Raw genomic sequence first — 21,195 nt, forward strand, 5'->3', positions numbered from 1 at the left:
AACTTAAAATTTTAAGATAACTAACTCAAAACTTTAGGCCAATAAGTCATAATTTCGATTTACCTGTGGCTTCCTTTTCCTTCCCACCATCCTTCTCTGTCACAGCAGTCACCTGCATGTTCCCCATCACTATTGTATTTTTGTCATTGCCACCGTCTGCAAACTATACATCATATCAGGTCTGATTACCATCTTGTAAACCTTTCACTCTATCCTTCTGTCACAAATCACCTCCAACACTTGGTTCCACTCACTCCACCCTGGCTGCACTCTGTTCTTCACTTCTCTTGTGCGCTGTCTGTTGTTTTGGATTTTTGACCTTAGGTATTTAGACTCATCTGTCTTCTCTGCTCCCTACAGCTTCGCCGTTACATCCGTCTCCCTCTCATGCACAACACATGCATTGTCTTGCTTCTACCGACTTTGGAGAGATGAGAGCCATCTCTCCACGAAGAGTGCTTATTATCACTAAAGATCACACTGTACCAACATCACTGTCCATGGAGACCGCTGCCTGACCTCATCCTACCTCTCTCTGCCTGGCTTTTTTTTCACTAGCGGAAGCAACCTTCCAAACCCTAATATCCTGTCGTATTTTTCACTCGCAGCTTTACTTTATCCTTTAGTGTTAGGTAACTATAATAACCTTATTTGAGAATAGTTGTGCGAAACTTCCTGGCTTTTATTTTGAAAACAACGATCGGAAATGTCCAGGTTTCTGTCTGAGTAACTTGACACTTGGAAGACGATGCAGGGGAGACTCGAGGCCGCCGGAGAGGACTCCGCATTTCAAGGAAAACAGCCACCTAGAAATAATGATGGATCATAGTTGGCTCAAACACCTGATGAAGACACTGAATACTCGCCGTATGAAGCAGGCTGGGCGTGTTTAAAGCCAGCCGGCTCAAGTATCCGCTTTTACATCCTCAGCCACCGGACATTGGTAGGCGACTGCCCGGCTTGCTAGCCCGCAGTCCTTCAAAATCTCTGCTCCACAATCACGGACCTTCTCCATTTATTTTTTTATTTTTTCAGTGGCATTACGAAACCTAGCAAGTATACAAGGGGCTGGATTAACAAAAAGCGCACGTCTACTTTCAATGCAGTGAAGGTGTAACCTGCTAGTCCTGTATTTCACATCTGACCGCTGGGATCGAGCTAGCATCATCTGGAGTTGGACGCTGGCGCGGCTCCCCTACAGCATCCTTGCCTGCGCCGCTGCACCGGAATGCTAACTAACGAGGAAATGGCTTTAACATGACCGCGAACCCTTCGCCTCTCAAACGCCTAGCGCTTGTAGGTGGCACACGGACACTTTAGATGTCAAATGTAATGTCCGCCGGGAGCTTGCATCATGCGTGTGGCTTTCCGCGTCTGTCTCCAGCCTCGCGGATGACACTCGCACAGGTACCGGCGGTTCAAAGCGAGCAGCGACGGCGCGCGCACACAGTTGCCGGGTAGCGCTTAGAGACTTCTCCTGAGCTAGCTAGCGCCGAGCTAGGCGGCTAACAGCACAAAATAATAATTAAAAAAACAAAGCAAAAAACAAACAAACAAACAACAACAACCCCAAAACAAAACAAAAACCTCACAACCAATACCAATGGTTTCCCATAAGGTTTTAGTCGCAATAATCTTACTGAACGTGTATATAGGTGTACAGTCAGTTTTTTACTTATTCGGCGGTGTCCTTTTAACCGTCCTCTTTGCTATGGCATTTTTAAATGGACCCAGGCTGCTGGACTGGGCGAGTTCACCTCCACATCTTCAGTTCAACAAATACGTCCTTACGGGATACCGGCCAATTTCCTCCGTGCAGGACTGCATCAGAAGCCTGTTTTACCTGCACAATGAACTTGGAAACATATACACTCACGGTGAGTACAACAAAAATCAGATTGGAATGCTTAGTCAGCATGTGAGATTTGTGTAGAGAGGGAGACAGACCCTGTACCTGCTGAAGGATGCACTGCCAGACTCTGCAACACAGGCTGGGAAGCTTTCATGAAGGCATACATGACTCACACTCTTTTTTATTTTAAATATACATTATTTATCCAGATGACAGCAATTTACAGTTTATTTCTTGTACAACTCTTCAGTGTGATTCATCTAAAACGTACAATAACAGAACACAAAAGCAGAACATGGTTTGACTGACTGATTTATTTATTTTTTATTTTTTCATTTTTAATGTGTCATGCATAAGGGAATCAGTCCAATCCAAACAGGCTTACAAGGCACAACTAGGAAGAAACCAGAGCTAGAGTAGGACCATACAAATTACAAGAGTACTAAAGAAATAATCCAGCTTTGAAGTCTCACGCATTAGGAGCAAAGGCAGCAGACTCATAGACATCAAAAATGATTAAAAACCATCTTCAGTCATCATCAGCGTATCAACACATTTATGGTTTGACAAAGAGCTCATTAACTATCACAGAAGGACAATACAAAATAAACTGATTTATTTTTAAGCATAAAATAAGATTTGGCAACTATCACCAGTTATTACACTGGAAATACTACTGCCAAGTTTATTCAGTTTTCAATGAATAAAAAAAGCAGGAAATCATATACTTTGAAAAGCTGTAATGTTTGCAAGGCAATGTCTGCATTGTTGCAATATATATATATATATATATATATATATATATATATATATATATATGTATATTAGGGCTGCCACAAACGATTATTTTGATAGTCGACTAGTCACCGATTATTTTTGCGATTAGTCAACTAATCAGATCATCATCCATTGGACGTACAGCGTACAGCTTATTGCACCAGCAGCATCTGGTCTTATATAACTATCATTAGCTTACAGCTTGAAGTGTTTGTGCTAACTAAAAATAAAGACAAGATGGTAGTTTATTAATTTTTAATGAAATTTGCAGATTGTTTCGGTGAAGTTTAATAAACTCCTTGCTTTCTAAAATATAACAGGACACCGGAGTATATTCTCCAGCGTCTCACACTTCTGATAATCAGCTGTCTGCTTGACAGTTTTAGCTGTGCAAAAACTATAACTTTAATCTCAGCCAAACCGATTTACTCAGGAACAAATAAAATACTAAAGAAAGCCAAACAATAACATTTTTAAGTTATCTAAGTGACTTATATATATGTTTAACCTGACTAGCGAAAGACGGCGGTGGGTTTGAAAATGATTTGCCGGGAGTCCGGTGTTCTCACGGCTCTAGTTAGCCTTGCCCCCGCCTAGCTAACGAGCTAGTGGGTAACAGACGTCTCCGAAAACGTCGGAGCGCTTTTGAAAATATGCGGTGTCTTGATAAACTGGGCAGATATTTGAGGTTTACACAGCTACATTCTCGCCTGAAAATATGTTAAACGTTTATTTTGTGACCCAGAAAGAATAATAAGAGTAAAGTTAAAACTACTAGCTGCCGCCATTGTTGACAGCTGCGCTATGAATTCTGGGACACAGCTTCTTCTTCTTCGGGGTTTAACGGCAGCTGGCATCCTTGTACATGCAGTGCTGCCATCTTCTGTTTCAGTCCGTTATTACACTCTTAAATCCTACTACTCATTCCTGCGTCCTTTGTGATCTTACAAAGCTTCAAACGATGCGTCAACTATTAAATTAGTCGTCGACGATTTTAATAGTCGACATAATCGTGACTAGTCGACTAATCGTGGCAGCCCTAATATATATATATATATATATATATATATATATATATATATATATATATATATATATATATATATATATATATATATATATATATTAGGCGAGTGGCTCCAGCAGATCCCGGGAATAACATCGGAGATCTCTGTCCAGAAGAGCGCAGTCCTGGGAACAGCTAAGATACTGCGCAGGACCCTCAAGCTCCCAGGCCTCTGGTAGAGGACCCGAGCTTGAAGGATAAACCGCCCGCAGGGGCGTGCTGGGTGTTGTTTATATATATATATATATATATAATGAGCATATGATGTTTGTAATGAAGTATTTTAGAATTATATTAAAATGAAAATTAAAGGTCTCTTAACTCTCTAGCACTGCATGTTATAAACTAGTTGGTAAGTTATTGTGAGGCCTCTGCACCAGCTCTGGTACATGTGCTGCAGGCAGTGCTGAGAGTATTAAAACAATAGATTTGCTGGATGAAGCATCTTTTTCTGCATGATGTTTATTAAAAGAAAATGTTTTCATGTTGATAAATACTGCCAGGGCCAATATCATTCATGTGAAACACTCAGCCCACCAAAGAGCTGAAATCCAGCTCACTGGAATGCTTTGCGGAGAAGAAGGACATCAGTTTGACGTTTGACTGCATTTTGCAGGCTGCTCTTTGCTGCTATACCTAAAACAAAGGATCACATCATGAAAATGTTTGGCCGACCTGTTATTTTCATCTGAGTCATGTCAGTTTTACAGCCATTGTTTGCCATACCATGCCACTGAAAAGTGATGGGTTTCAGCCCTATCCACTATACTGTTACATTTCTCTGTCATGACGTTAGAAAAATGTAACATGTGGAAAAATTGAGGCATATTCTTGAAATAGCAGAGATTTTTCTTCAGATTTCTCAGGCTGTCCATCAGTTTTATACATGTTACTTCTATTAAAGGCTGAGCTTATGTGAAATCTGGCACCCACCACTTAGGTTTTGGCCTTTTGCAGAAGAGGATCTAATTTACTCAAACTTAAAATACATTTTTGATTAACAAGCATCCAAAAATAACAGGAAAAAGCAAAAACTTGTATTAACTAATGTAACAAAGGCTCTTTGTCTTAACTGTATTGCACCAGTTGTGCTTACAGCCTGTAATGTGGCACTCAGCAGCATGACTTGTGTCTTTTGCCCTCCTCTTTTCATATCAAAGTGCAATCTGGATGGTGTCATTTAACTTTGTTGTGGCGCTCCAGCATCCAGCAGTCACGGCGCAGTTAAACAGCATCAGTGATTATCAGCTAAGTGGCTCTGGATGTCTTTATTGCACTCCAGTGATGTTGGCTTAGCGTGTGACCTCAACATAACAGGCTAATGTTTAATTTAATGAGCATTATTTTCCAGTTTTCCAGATCTGAGAAGAAGAAGAAAAAGCTGCGCTGTGCTTGTAATTCTTCTTTATTATTGTGCTGTAACATTTCGGCTGAGTTTCATGAGCCGGCTTGTTTTGCATATAAACTGAAAACATCCTGCCCGCAGCTCAGGGGCCTGTGCTTCGTACCGCGCTAAGTGAGTTAGCTGGATTTGATTGTTGACGATTTCGCGTGATCCTGGATCATTCGGTTCCCCGAAGCCCATCCGGGACTTGCTGTCATAGCAACAGAGCCGTAAGCGTAAACCTGCTGGGGAGCAGGTTTACTTTATGTAAACAGGATTAGATCGCGGCCACGCAGGTATGCCCGCGTCATTCATACGAAAGCAACAGCGATATTCCACCACTGTTTCACCATAAATAAATAACATCACTGTAACCAAAGATAATGCAGCACTTGATCCTTTTATTGATTTAACACAGATACATACAGGTCATTCCCTAAAAAAGGGAAATGTACTATTAACATTCTATTACATGTATGTGATTATTACAGATGTAATTCATATTTCAGAGTAGTACTTGTAAATTACTTCGTGTAATCAAGATGAGAGACCACGGCTATAAAAGCGAAGGTGGATTTGGGAAGTCTGTCGCAGTCATGTCCTGTCCGTTTACGCGAGCAACCCATTGCGGAAGGTGCAAGATTGATAAGGAGAGTCCTCAGAATTCAGCGTATATTGCGGGACAGACAGGATCCTTTAGCTCAGCGCGACAGTGTGCTCATAGAGAGATATCGATTTTCCCGTGAGGGTATTATTCACTTAACCAACTTGTTGACGAGGGGGTGCAGGACCACCACCTGTCTTTTTTTTTGCTCTGCCCTTTTCTTGGTTGCTGTTATGAACAAACAAACAGAGTATTTCAGGGTCTCTTTCCAAGAGACGACAAGCAATATAAGTGATAAATATTACCATTCTGTAGAATATTCTTATATTTCACTTTTACTTGTTCCCATGTTCTAGTGGGTCCTGTTGTGGCTCTAATGTGAAAGGGGATATAATATAACTAGGGGTGGGTTTTTATAATCGATTCATCGATTAAAATCGATTCTGGCTTGGATAACGTAAAATCGATTCATTAAAATCCTGAATCGATTTTTTAATATAAATTTATTTTGTCCGAAATGCCAGAATCTGTCAGGAATCGCTGTGCGGCAGGCAGGAGTTGGACCCAAAATGCAGGACTCACAGACTCGGGGAGGTGAACTCAAAACACAGCTTTATTTGCTGGGAGAACAAACATACAAACTAGACTAAACTGGGAAACCATAAACTAAGAACTCACAGGGAGATCCACACACAGCATGAGGGACGACGTCACGCCGAACAGAGGGAGACGCAGACAGAAATACACAGAGGGTAAACGAGGAAAGTGGGAACACACGGGGAACACAGGTGACACTGATAATCATAACGAGACAGGGCGGGGTGAACTGAACATGACATGTACGGGCGTGAGAGTCACAAAGTAAACAGGAAGTGCACAGAGGTTCAGACAGGAGGAGAGAGAGCATGGGGAAAACACAGACATAACGGGCTGGGGAAACATGAAACAACCACAAAGGGAGACGAGGGCTCATAAATACACAGGGCACACAGGGGGGAGAGAGAGAGCACGGGGAGAACTTGGACATAATGGGCAGGGGAAACATGGAATAAAACATAAGGAGAGACGAGGGCTCACAGATACACAGAGGGGCACACAGGGGGTAAAAGCCATGAAGGGAAAACACTTAGGGAACAACACAACAGGGCAACTCAGAAAACATGGCCTAAATAAGGAACAAAATACAAACATACAAGAAAACTAAGAACACTGGGCCAACATGGCCCAGGACCATGACAGTACCCCCCCCTCAAGGGCTGGCTCCTGACAGCCCAAACCCGAAAAAACAAAAACAGAAAACAACCCACCCAGGGCGGGAGGCGGGGGACCAGGACGGAGGGACCAGAACGGGAAACAAAAACAAACAACAGAAAACACAGGAGCACATGACTATAGTCCAAATAAGGTTCAGGGGGCCGACCCAGAGCCCACAGGCACAAGAGTTCACGGGCCACACGGTCGGGGGGCCGACCAGGCGGGTGGCACAGGTGACAGAGTTGTATTGCACCAGTCGTGCTTGTGTGCATTTTCACCCTTGAAAGGCACATTTTTAATTCATGAGAAACACTGAAATGCTGATGTTTTAAAGAATGTGCTTAAACTTCTTTGCATTAACTAAAAGTTTAGGTGTTTTTCACAGGCCCAACTTTTCCAAGTTTCGAAACCTTGGCTTTGAGTATCTGCCAATGCCAAGTAGTGTTAGATAAATAAGCTGTAATCCTTAACATGGATAAAAAATGGGGAATATGAAGGCAGCATTAGTCTCCACTTAAACTTTGTTTTTCAGCTTTGTAAGAATAAATGGTCTTGCCTAATTACTGAGCGTTTAAAAGTCTTCTTTCAGTCAGGATTCACAATGATGAAACTTTCCATCGTGTTGTGTACGTCTCATTACTAGTTTAGTAAACGTTAGGTCCCGGATGTCTTGCCTGCAAAGAAATAATCTTGGCTTAACTTTGCATAGTCATTTTCATGTGCAGTTCCACGCCTGCTTAGAACAAATGCAGCAATCACAACGTGATCAGGAGTGTGACTGTACCTATGTAATCTAAGACCTATTCTGGATCAAAATAAAAAGTTAGTTTTATAGTTTTAGCAATGAGGATAATCTGTGGCTCGCTCACTGGCTAACGACTTGTGACTGACAAATCGTGACGTCTATCTTTTATACTGTGGTGGTCAAGTAAATGCATCGGACTGAACCGAATACATCATCCCGTAGATCAGCACACTGTCGTTGCTTGATTTTGCTTTTTCAACTCAGGATTAAAATTATATCCAATCCAAATATCAGAGCAGAGCATCCTTAATCTGGCCCTGTTAAAAACAGAAATTAAATGGATTTGACACCCCTGATTTAAGCCAGTAGTGCCCAACTTATTCAAAGGACTCTATTTCAAAAGCTGTCACCCTCCCAAGGTGATTTCTTTTGGTTTAGATGTTAACTGTATGGCAGTTTTGCAAAGAGGGAATTTTTGTTGGCAAAGAAATGTTTTTCCAAGAAATGTTTTTCCAAGAAATGTTTTTCCAAGACTTTCCTGCTTGGAGGCAAGTGTTTAAACGTGGACTGAATTCTTAAAAAGCAGTTTGACTTGCACGTAATAGCAGACTTGTACGTAAGAGCAGATGAAAAACGCTGTTTTTCATCTCTCTTGAACTCTGTGTTTACACAATGTGCAATTCTTTTAATAGTTTGCTACAAGCCCAGATTAATTGCAGAATTGTGTTAATCTGTTCAGCCAAAGGTGAGAGTGAGGTGTTGGCCTGTTAGCAGTTTGCGTGGTGGGTTTTTTCTATTTTCAAACTGAGATGATTAGACAGCCTGTAATGTGGCACTCAGCAGCATGACTTGTGTCTTTTGCCCTCCTCTTTTCATATCAAAGTGCAATCTGGATGGTGTCATTTAACTTTGTTGTGGCGCTCCAGCATCCAGCAGTCACGGCGCAGTTAAACAGCATCAGTGATTATCAGCTAAGTGGCTCTGGATGTCTTTATTGCACTCCAGTGATGTTGGCTTAGCGTGTGACCTCAACATAACAGGCTAATGTTTAATCTAATGAGCATTATTTTCCAGTTTTCCAGATCTGAGAAGAAGAAGAAAAAGCTGCGCTGTGCTTGTAATTCTTCTTTATTATTGTGCTGTAACATTTCGGCTGAGTTTCATGAGCCGGCTTGTTTTGCATATAAACTGAAAACATCCTGCCCGCAGCTCAGGTCTCAGATACTCAGAGGTCCTCGCTCCCGCTGCTGTGTCCACGCCTGACTTCAACTCGCCAGCTCAGGGCGAATGCTGAGAGGGAGATAATGTGCTTAAAATAGATGTGTTACAGTTGCATGCCATTCCTTGTATCACCTGCCTTGTCTTCAGTGAGAGCAAATATGAGAGAAAGGGAGGAGTGCTGTAGGTGTGTCTCAGAGTGATAAGAGCCGTATGTAAGCGGATCAAATTTCAAGGTCTGCATTTTGCTCACGTAGCAGTCAAATTCCCTGCCAAACAGGGAAACTTAAATGGGAGCCGTGTAGCCATTAGCAGCGTGGCCTTTTGCTGCATCAGAATTAGAGCTTAGTGGGAGCTTTGGCTTTCTCTCAATGGGGAATCACTGATACGTTGGTGCCAATCACGTAGGTTTCCCCTTTGGCTCTTCTTGCTGGTATCTGTGCACTCTCAGCAGCCATTCACAGCTACTGATTCTCATATGGTGTGAAAAACAGCGTCCTCGATTCCAGAAACTCATGAGCGAGATAATCCATCACCGTAAACACGACACCTTAATTTGCTTTTGTCAGAGTTGAGCGGATGGTTTTCATACCAGCATGTGGGCATATTACCTCAGGCAACATTATCCGTTGGACTCTATTTACAAGCAGAAGTAAAAGATGGTGCTTTAGTGGTTTTAATTGCATGTCATCAGATTTGTTAAAAGTGTTGTGACACAAGAAGCACTGCTGTCAGGACGTGTGTGTCTTTACATATGAGATAAGATAAGCTTTACTTTATTCATTCTAGAAGTTTTGAGAAAGTATATTTTTTCTTGTATGGAATAACAATGAAAATAATATACTAAATAATAATAATAATACCAACAGCAATTATATTATTAAATGGAGGTACATAAAGCAGGTAATATTATTTATAAATAAAATAAATAAAATATAGAAATTAAATAGTGATATGAATGTTAATTAAATCAAAGTTATGAGATATATGCATGTATTAATAATAATGATTTTAAAATATAAAATGCAGATTACAAGGTTAAATAAAATGAAGTATTGTTATTTAATATTTTACTTTATTGTGTTTTTACAAAAGACATTTTTTAAATTATTAATTCAATCATTGCCCTGTATTAAGCTCAGCCTTTTACATGACGTTCTGTTGTTTAGACTATTTAGATTTTTATGTAGCTCATTAATTTCATTTGATTATTCAATTTCTTATTTTTTCTATTTATTTAAAGTTTATTTGATTTTTCTCTTGTGTCGTTTTAACGTTACAATTTCCGCCTAATTACCTTCAGGATAAACACAGTTTAAAAACCACCTCCAGTCTTTTCCTGTTTCATTGTGTGCATATTTCACAGTGTGTTTATTTTTCCACTTCCAGTCATTACACATGCTTTTAAATTTACAGATCAGAGTGGTTCTACAAAGATAAAAAATAAAAGTGTTTCACTTCTGTATGAATTGACTTGTTGAGCCCTAGAAGGACTTTAAATTAAACCCCTGTGTAGTAAAAAAAACATTTTTAAATACTACTACATTCTCATTCAGCGAGTATTTGTATTTGGAGGCTGATTCCAGAGCAACTAAAAACTCTTGAGTTATGCCACATTCTGCAGATGTGATAAAGTCAGTCTTTTACAAGTCTTTTATTGTGTGGTATAGGTAAAGCCTTCTTTTATAACCACTGCTCTCTCGGTTTCTCTGCCTGCTCACTCTTCAGGCATCCCTCTGGTTTGCTTCCTGGTGCTGCTGCCTCTTAACATCCCCTGGTCTCAGATCAGCGTGACATGGCTGGGTGTGGTGCACTTCCTGGCCTGCCTGTCACCCCAGCTGGGCTCTGTGGTCTACCACCTGTTCATGAACCACGAGGGAGGGGAGCCAGTCTACCACACCCTCCTGAAGCTGGACGTGTGTGGAATCTGCATGATCAACACACTGGGTGAGGCCTCATGGATTCATTGTCAGCTGTTGTTCTCTTATTGCTGATCTGTTTTCTTCCAGGATGGAATTGATTGTCAGTGATTTACCGTGCAAGTGTTTTGCTTGGAGGTGTACCAGTATTGATTTGTCGCAACACACTCTGATTCGATCTTACTTTGCAAGCAATGATTCGAGCTCTGAAATGATTATTGATCTGTCCATGCTGCCTACATCACCCTATTGTAAGAAAAAATGACAGGCACATTATTTTTTATTTCTTTATAGACTTCTACACTTTGAATGAACCTTTTAGATTTGCCCACTACACCGATATCGTTAATACAGTACATTCAATATTAATATTGTGACAAAGCATGGGAATAACAGGAATTGTGCCAGGAATTTTTACCAACCCTGCAACCTGCCAGGCCTAAGCACCGGGGATATTTATTCATCTTTACGACCAAAGCTACAACCCTTACGTTAGCTTACAGGCCTCCTGTTCCCATTAACTGTTTTTAACCATAAAACATATTTGGAAAATCTACAATAAAGTCTAAAAAAAGGATTAAACACCCAAGAAAACATTGTGATGTTTTACTGTTTTACCTGATAATCTGATGTCAATCCACTTATGCCCACTAATTATTCATTTAGGTAGGCTAAATCATTCATCAGTGTATGTTAACAAGATTAAATATGATATAAATGTTCTTTTCATGCTAGTTGCAGATAAAGTATCCTTTTTGTTTCATCACAGAGCTGCATAGACAAAGGTCTTTCTGTCTGTGCCATTCAGCAATTATCAATTAGTCGTTTGTCGGCTGCACTTTTTTTGAGGGGTCGCCGCAATGGTACATAAGCATCTAAGTATTGGAATAGGGCACAACCCTCCTGGTGTATTCAGAGTTAGGGCATGCACTAGTAGAACACTAACTTGTGACTTCCTGTGCTTTGGTTGCACAGTTTTACCCAACTAGTCGTTAAGAAAATACCATGAAAGCAGTTGGCATCATTTAATTGCACTAAATTCCTTCATCCCCTTAAATTCACTGTTATAGGCCTTTCAGATCCTTTCTTTAGATAGAAAGGATCTGAAATCCTTTCTATCTAAAGGTTTAGCAGCAAAGTCTAGAGGCTATGAACAACTAGGGTTGGGTTGACATGATAAAAAGAACAGAATAACAACTCTCAGGAATGCAGACAGACGAGTGGATACACGTCCTCCCGAATTAAGTAATGCATACAATTCATGTGAACGTAAAGAAAACTCTGTCAGGATTAGTGAAGTTAAACAGACTCAAATGCAGGGCAGACAGAGAGTAAAACAATATGAATATTAATGGACAGACCTACAGGTAATTTTCAGGATTTTCAGCAAGTAAATAACAAAACTCCAACATAAGGGAACAGAAGATGGTTAGCAGTGCAGAATTAGGCAAGAAGACAAAGGCAAAGGCAAATATAGCTTTAGACAGAGGACAGACCGGGAAACAATAAACGTGAGAATAATTAAAGCAGGAAATCCAAAAAGGAAGGAAAATCCACAAAGGCAGGAAACAATGAAACATGTAAGAAAATGAATCTTTACAGTAAAATATGAGTCAACTAAAAGACTAATAACTCACCCTGCCGACAGGAGGACTCAGGTAGGAGAACACAGAGGGCAGGAGAAGTCTAACAACAATGTAATCTATAACAAGGATCACTTCTTCTTTTTCTCTTTGCCTACAAATGATTTTCCATTTGCAGTTAAAATGAATCAGAAGAAAACAGTTAATGATCACATCTGAGTCACAAATTAATTGTGTCTTGTTCGGTTAATGGATTCATCACCCTCAGCTCAAGGTGACTGTGAGTTTAATAAAACAGAAATGCTTTCAGTCTACGAAATAATAACTTTTCCGTTGAAACAACGTCCTCTACTTATTTTATTTTTTCCTTTGTGCTAAAAAAACCTCCTTTATTTTACTGAGTTATCCACGTCTAGAAAGCTTAGCTTATTTAGTAGCTGTATTTAGGAACAGTGCATTTAAAGCTCAGTTGAACATTAGAAGAACTGAACGCTGCAAATCTAAGGGGCAGAGTCTGCAATATTAGCAGTCTTGATTCATGATTAAGCTTGTTGAACAAGTACTTTGATGAAGGACCCTTATTAGCTTTTGACCCACAAAGGTTATGACTATGGTTACAGCAATGAATGACACAGTTATTAACTCTAATAAAATGATTTCACTCAACCTGGGTTCACCTTCTCTGTAACGGCACTACCTGCTGATTGTGTGTCAGAGAGGACAGGCTGCAGACCCCTAATGACAACATAGAGAAAAACAAAGGGCCAAATTTTACAATACTGACGATTCACACACTTGGTCCTGAATACGTTTTACAGTCGACATGCTTCTATTTTTAGTCGCACACTGTAAATCTCTGTCCCATCAGTGTTGCCTTCCTGCTGAGTTCTCTAGAAAAGAGAACTGCCTCCTTATTGCAGTAACCTCATCATCCACTTCCTGTAATGTGACATAAAAAATACAAAGTTTGAGGTTGTTTCAGCCACCTCCCTGCACAGTTGCACTGTGATTACTGAAACCATCAAGCTTTGACCAAAAGCGCAGAGTTACACACGCAGCTTTAAAAGGTCAATGATTTGTGCTTTTCACGAGGCGTGGCTTCATCGCTCTCCTGACTTCCCTCTGTCTTTTTTCGTGTCTTAGGAGCGCTGCCTATCGTCTACACCACACTGCTGTGCTACCCATTTATCCGCACTGTGGCCCTTTTAGTCTACATCCTGCTGTCCAGCCACGCCATCTACTGCGCCGTCACCGCTCGGAGCAGCGTTCGGCGGTTGCGCTCCTTCGCCTGGCAAGCGCTGTTTCGCTTCTCCTTCTTCCTGCTCCGCTGGGTGGGCGTGGGCGGCGGCAGTCCCACCTCGCTACGCCACTTTCTCACGATGGATGCACTGGCCGTGCTGGGCGGGGTCATCAACATCACGCGCATCCCGGAGCGCTTTTGGCCGGGTCTCTTCGACTACTGGTGCAACAGCCACCAGATCATGCATGTACTGGTGGTGATCTCCATCCTTTACCTGCACTGGGGCGTGCTGGACGACCTTCTCTGGATCACCAGCTACGACTGCCCCTCAGATTGACCCACACAGCAGCCCCCCGGCCCCTCACAAGGAGTGCTGGAACATACCATTGAAAGACCTCTGGGGGAGGGGGGAGCATGGAAAGGGAAGGGAAAGGACAGGGATCACAGAAACTAATGCTGTGCATGTGTTCACTTCATGCGCTGAAACTTAGAATGTTCATATCTTCGTCCATCTTGATTTGTGCGAATGCAGGTAAAAGTATGTCGAGTAACACGCACAATCATTCTGACTTGCTCAGTTGCCACAAACTTGGTGCAAAGGCATATACACACACACACACACACACACACACACACACACACACACACACACACACACACACACAGACACATTCATACACAAACCGATAAAAAAAGTGGAAAATTTTAAAAAGTAAATTTATTAACCAAGTTTTAAACCCTATAATGTCTTAGGTAAAGGTTACAGCTCGAAGCCTTTTACATAATGATAGAAGTTTCTTTTAAGGATTACTTGATGTCGTTGATTAAAATGGTCTTAATCAGTGGTTCTGAAAGTTGGGTCTACGGCCCATAGCTAAAATATCTAGTGATAAATTTCCTTTAAATTGCTGAAATTACATTCTGATCTTAAAAAGTGGCGATCTACAGATGGAGACTATATTTTGTGTCCTTTAATCACACCCATGTTATCTTTGGACGAGTAGAAACTGACACGCGTCTAAAATGTTTAGATTTAAAAGTTTCATAATTTTGGCATGCAAGAGTAGAAATGGTAGTAAGCATGCGGTTTGTCAGTGTTGGGATTATAAGCGAGACCTTGGAAAAATGTTCTTGCCCGTCGCCTCAGGAATACACCGAGCTCAGCTGTGTTGCATTCCAAGTCTCATGCTGCTCCCGAAGCTGATCTCGCCCACTCACGACAATGCTTGCAAATCCATCAGACAGGTTGCGGCACGCCCCAGAAGCAGCTTTGTGTCCTGAGTGTTTTTTTATGGAAGCTGCATTAAGATGCACAGAGTAGGGCCGGAATTCAGACCCAGAAGAGCAAAGAGTGTCTTGCCAATTTTGAAAGAGTGCTGGGCGGTATTCTGATTCTAATTTAATTCATCTGAATATGAATTTAAGAAAATAAACGAGGCTTTTTACTGGTAGAGACCTAGAAAAGACAAAACACTTACTGTGACCTTTGGAGGGGTTTATATGTGGTAAAACATTTTGTGTAAGAAGTACTTTGGAGTGTTTTGAGAAGGGGCTTGTATTAACTTTTCAAACTCAAGGTTACCACTGTGTGTTAACGCCACTGAAGGTTTCATAAAAATTTAAGGGGCTGGGTGAGTGGGAGGAAAATTCATGACACAACCTCAGAACTTTCAAGATTGAAGCTGTAAAAAGCACAGAATGGCACATTTATGAGGAAAAAGTCCGAAGTTTATATTCCTGAATCGCCTGTGTGGTCTTCCTCTTTTCCTCTTGCCTGGCAGATTCATCTTCAACATCATTTGTCCAGTATATGCACTACTCCTCCTCTGCACATGTCCAAACTATCTCAGCCTTGCCAATTCGGGTCTATATATCACAGCAGGTCTCACCATCTTGTAAACCTTTCCCTTCATTCTTGCTACTAACAAATCACTCCTGGCACTTGTCTCCACCCGCTCCACTCTGTTCTTCACCTCTGTTGTGCACTGTCTGCTCCTTTGGAGGGTTGACACCAGGTATTTAAACTAACCTACGTTTCTAACTCATTCACCTCTCCGTCTCCTTCTCATTCACACACATGTATTTTACCTTCTACTGACTTTAATTCCCACCCCCACCTCGGAGCCATCTGTCACTCTTACCGCACACCTTACCACTGTCTCTCTATCCTTATGCATGTCTTGCACCACTCTCCCATACTTCTCTGTCACTCTTGACTTTCTCATGCAGTTACATAGTTCCTCTTTTGGGACCCTGTCATATCGTTCGATCCACAAAGACACAAGTCTTACCTGCTCTATACTTCTCCATCAACACTATCAAAGCAAACATTACGTCTGTAGTGCACTTTCTCGTTTTGAAACCATACTGCTGCTGACTGGTCATCACCTCTCTTTTTCATGGCATGGCTCATCACCTTCATCCTGCTGTACTTACTACAGCTCTGCACATGACCTTTGTTCTTGAAAATCAGCACCAGTACACTTTATTCCGGAGACACCTGCTCTCTCCAGGGTTTTGGTAAACAAGCTGATTGAAGATCCACTGCCCTTTCTCCCAGACATCTCCATACCTCCACAGGTATGTCTGGACCAACTGCCTCTTCATAGCGGCCCTCACGTCCTCCTTTCTAATCCTCTGCACTTTCTGATTCACAAACTGTCCTCCACCTCCTCTCTCTCATTTTCTTCACTCATCAGCTCTTCAAAGCACTCCTTCCACCTTCTCAACACTCTCTTCAGTTATAAGTACATTTCCATTTCTATCCTTAATCACCCTGCACATCTTTTCCAGTTGAATCTCTCCACCTAGCCAATCAATACAAGTTCTTTCCTCTCCAACTTCACGTAACACTCACTGAAAGTCTTTGCTTTGCCATTTCTTTTGTTGCTGTACTCCTAGCATCCCAGTAGTCCTGTTTTTCTTCAGTCAACCACCTAGGCTTCTTGTCTCCTTGTCATCCTGAAGATACACAAAATACCTTCATTGCAGTTGTCCTCACTTTTTCAGCTCTGCTTTCCTAATCATTAATTAACTTTCACTACCACCCAGAAACTCATCTCATCTCCTCCCTAAACTCTGTACAGGATTCTTCCTTCTTCAACTTCTAACTCTACCGTCCTGTAGAAATTTGCGCTCATACCACAAGCACTATTTTAAAAATAAACACTCTATGCAGACCAAATGAAACGCCCCTCAACCCGACGTCGATTTGCATGAGAAACAGTGACCGGTGTATTCCTGGGGTAAAGGCTCCCTGCCCCCAGACGAGTTTAAAAACCCCTCGTCCAAATGATATGACAGTCTTTGTCTACACTTGTGCAGCATATTCATATCTCACATCACATACACAGCACGCGCTCTCACGCACCTTTGTTTTTACACATGTACAAAGCACTTTTAGAGTTTTAACTTCGTCCAACAGACTGACTTTTACAGGACTGTTTAGTTCCCTGTTTTCTGCCACTGCCTCTTTTTCTTCTTTGTCCTCTCTGTCGTCTGAATGGTCCTTACCGAAGGCGTGCGAGGGGCTCATTCCTGAAGCGTGCCAGCAATGAGCTTACCTGCTGAGATGTCCCAGACCACCAGATGGGATCTGTTGAGTGTTATCAGCTTTGTTTGCACCAGTGCCAAAGAAATTCAGGCATTTTTAAATCAGAAAAGAAACTGATGTCTATGAGCTGCCTTTGCCAAACTTTTGCTTATGTCCAGCCAACCCCAAGTTGATTGGTCTTACGCATTTATTATGACCTCCCTTTGTTTGGAAGACGACCGTTTCCATTTGTGCGAGACGTAATTATCTTTTTAAAGGCAGAGCCTGAGTGCTTTGTGAGTCTTCTGCGCAATTGTGTATAAAAGCCATTGAATGTGCGTAGTTGTTTTACACTAAAATGCCACCATGTGCACATAATACATAAAACTATATGTGGCAGTGCTGAAATGTAAAGGGGTAATGACTTTATAATGCTATTTATAGTTATTTGTCTTCTGGCCCCAAACGCGTAAGGATATATATTTAATCAAGAAATAGATTATATTTATGTTTGTTTTTATTCATTTGTATTAATTTGAATGTGTGTGTCAGCTGCTTAAACAGTTTACATCATTGCAGTGCAGGATCGCTCTGACTGACAGGTCAAATAAGAGGTCAAAGAAAATCCATTGTTTTATTTAAACCCAGCAATTCCGGAGGATTAGCTCCACATTTTCTCTGCGTACAGTTTTTCCTGCCTTCCTGTAATATGTGACGTCTCAGTCACACAGGATCAGATCTGTCTTTACACGTCGCAGCTCGGCGAGGAAAACAGCTGCAATGTGACCTTTAAAACAGGTGCAGGTCTATTCTGAAGTTATTTATGTCCTCAGGCATGAATGTAGATGTGCTGTGCTTAGATGTTTACTTATATATTGACCCTAAATATTGTTATATGGTCAGTCATTTTTGCCACATTATTTATTTATTTAGCTGTACTTGCTTGCACTTTTCTTGAATTGATGTTTAGCCTTTTTAAAGTGGTGGTTTATACACTAAGCTGGCCTACGTATGCAGGAATGAACCCCTCTGAACCCGCCTGCCTGTCATGTATGAGTCACAGCACCTTCATGTGTGTCCAGGCTTGTTACTGTTCTGTAGAAGTAATCGTCGCACTCTTCAGTCATGTTCAGGACTGGCTTCTGAAGCCTCATTTCATACCTAGACCTTTTTTAGTGTTTTTTTTTTTTTTTTTTAAAGCATTGGGTTTGTTTCCCACGCTAGTTGCCAACCATGTTAGCCCACCTTCATCTCGCCAAATTAGCAACGTCTGCTCCCGTGACACTGTCTCACAGATGAAGAAGGATTTCACAGAGTCTGAATGATATGCATTAACCCCAACGTGACCCGACTTTATGAACTTGCCCTCATTTAAAAAGTCAGATATTTGTCTGCTAGTCTCACTCTTACAGTGATGATTATGAGTACAATGTAAAAGCTGAAGTTAATGTATTTTTGGCAATTGAATGAAAAAAAAATGCATGAAAGTAGCTGTGAAACAGAAACTGATGTCTCATAATGTTAGCTGATTGTTAGTTCACTGTAGCCAGCAACTGATCATTCACTCGGCCGTGGAAATGACTGTGTGGTTAGTTGGAGGTGGGCTTTGGAGTGTGGCGTTACCCTGCAGGGAGAGGATTTGAAGCGATCGGAGGCCATGCATCACAATCAAAACAAACTGCACTGTTCATCGTTCTCCAAAGGGCTTTGAATTCAAGTCAATTCTGAAATACACTTAAAGTCCATATAAATAATGTAAATACATTTATGTAGATTATATACAGTGCAGAAGAATATACAGTGACTCATTTTTAACACGCACACTTGGTTAAGGAAGAAAGATAGGAAGGAATGGGATTACCCACCCAGTGAAGATGCTTAAGACGACTTTACCAAAGTTGAGTTTTGGTTAAAAGATGGAAAGACGTTGAGAAAAAGATGCCCTTTTACAGCTAAACGTGGTTGTAAAGAAACACACTACAAACTCCTCAGAGAACCAGCAGTTCGCACCCAAATTCAGTTATTTTGGTCAATGTTGAGGTCAGAAATCAAACTAACTTTAGCCTGCAGGCTGTGTGCCATTTAGATGTCTTTTATACCTCCAATAAACTGAAAGCGGGAAAATGTGAATTCCAGTCTTTGTAGCAGCCTGAAAACTCAACTTTTAATAAATTCTGACATAAAGGGACATCTGTCTAAAGGCTAAGGACTGGCTGACCAGATTTAGCCCCGAAAACATCGTCCGTTGGACTCCTGGTGCTTGGCGGGTAATGAGGGACGCAGACGCGGCTCGATGTGGAGCTTCAGATCGATATGAGTTATGTATTTGATTAGCTATGATGATATATATGTGAAAAACACAGGGAAAAAAAAAAAGACTGGCATTGGTTTCTGTTCAAATGTAGAGTTGTTTGACCATTTTGTGGCCCTGACTAAGAATGCTTCTGATCATTTAAATGTAACCGCTTTTTTAAAGACACACGGGAAAGATATGCGCGACCATAGCAGGGGAATCTTGGCGGGCATGTGAATACCTCGTGACTACCACTGGTCTATCTATGCATTATCAGCCGAAGGATACGTAACAGTGAAGTCAATTTGTGTTTGTCAAACGGCTCTCTGATCCGCTGTAACGGAGGGCTCTCTCCCAACATCCTGAGTCTCCCGCTTCTCAGGGTGCCATAACAGTAGCTGTAACATCTGAAGCCTGACCGCTGCTGTCTGAAACATGGACGCGAGACTCACCTGCCCTCTTTAGTCCGGTCTGTTCACGCTGGGAACCCAGCTGTCAGGGTGGGCGCAAGGGCGAAGGAAGGTGGAGCATTTCTCTGAAAACCATGTTTCAGGAGTGGAACCCGGTCAGAAAATTGGTCTTTGTCCTTTTGTCTGTATGTTTAATGAAAAAAGAAAAGACATGATGTATAAAAGCATCACTAACAAATCTAAAACCTTTTTTGTTTTTTTTTTAAATATTACACAGGTGCCGGACAGCCTGTTAACAACCTGTTTATAACGGATCACCTGTGTTGTTATATACTGATTATTAATGATTGCTGTTATTCTGTGGATCCTATAATGACACTGGTCTATGTGTACAGGTAATGAGACAAGCCCTTTCCTTTAGGATGAAGGGAGCTTTCTGGAGGGTCTGTCTGTTATTGTCTCCATATCTGCATGGCTTTCTTAATGTGTCAAATGAGTGAGTGTGGCTCCATCTAGTGGAAGTTCATGTTCACTAATGCAGGCATTACTGTAGCTGAACTGCAGCCAAATGAAACGTAACTAACTGGTGGTAATACTGTCACTGCTGGTCTGCAGTTATCCTCCAGCGTTATTTATTTAGATCCCCCAGATCATGTATGTACACATGTGTGTATGAGCTCTCCTGCAGAACCCATGCAAGCATGAAATCTGTATGTTGTCCCGTTTACTTTCGCCTGTTGCACCGACGGGATGCTGATTGCATTCCCAGAGTGCCTCGTTATCCAGTCTGTGTGCTTGCCGATTAATGTGCACGAACTCAGACGGTTTGTTCCTGTGCTGTAGTTCACATGTCTGTGCGACATTAGTGTCCTGTGTAACAGACAGGCTCTCACACTCCTCAGTCTCCAGCAACGATTGTGCAATAAACTGAAGTCTATATTTTTAAATCTGTCATCTCTTTTTTCCTGTTTGTTGCTGTTTCTTTTAAGATGTATGTGTGTGAGAGAGAGGAAGAGAGACTATACTTTTATGCGTGTCTTTGTGAGGAATGATTTGAGTTTGAGGTTTTTTACTTGTCCACAAGTATCTGAGTACATGTTCCCATGCCTTGCAGTTTTTTGTGAGCTCCCTACCTACGCATGCATCCTTCAGGTGGACAGTAAGCAAAGCAGCTGTCCTCGTCAGCCTGGTAATATAATCCCTGCCTGAGGCCACTCCTGCTGACAGCACTCATTTTGGGAGGGTTAAGGGTTGGTTTTAGAGTGTAGGTAAAAATTAGGAATTAGGGTTGGTGTTTGGTACAACAGGGAGTTCAGAC

The 21,195-nt window shown here is 41.5% G+C and overlaps 1 protein-coding gene across 1 annotated transcript; it reads left to right on the forward strand.

The window, feature by feature from the left end:
• The first annotated feature begins 1,550 nt into the window (after window positions 1-1,550).
• paqr4a (progestin and adipoQ receptor family member IVa) lies at window positions 1,551-20,809 on the forward strand. The gene is made up of 3 exons (XM_085272026.1): window positions 1,551-1,877; window positions 10,629-10,847; window positions 13,546-20,809. Exons 1-3 carry the CDS (start codon window positions 1,604-1,606, stop codon window positions 13,977-13,979), a joined length of 927 nt encoding a protein of 308 aa, XP_085128152.1. The 5' UTR covers window positions 1,551-1,603; the 3' UTR covers window positions 13,980-20,809.
• Window positions 20,810-21,195: the final 386 nt, after the last annotated feature.

This window comes from Mchenga conophoros, linkage group LG4, assembly GCF_057382185.1.
Source record: "Mchenga conophoros isolate Kocher_MC1m ecotype Shallow Benthic linkage group LG4, M_conophoros_male_GT1.1, whole genome shotgun sequence".
Classification (NCBI taxonomy): Eukaryota; Metazoa; Chordata; class Actinopteri; order Cichliformes; family Cichlidae; genus Mchenga; species Mchenga conophoros.

Bases quoted from the DNA above. Each gene is read 5' to 3' on its own strand.
- paqr4a (XM_085272026.1), top strand. From the start codon at position 1,604: ATGGTTTCCCATAAGGTTTTAGTCGCAATAATCTTACTGAACGTGTAT. The intron at 1,878-10,628 runs GTGAGTACAACA...CTCACTCTTCAG, and splicing joins TGGAAACATATACACTCACG to GCATCCCTCTGGTTTGCTTC. The intron at 10,848-13,545 runs GTGAGGCCTCAT...TTCGTGTCTTAG, and splicing joins CTGCATGATCAACACACTGG to GAGCGCTGCCTATCGTCTAC.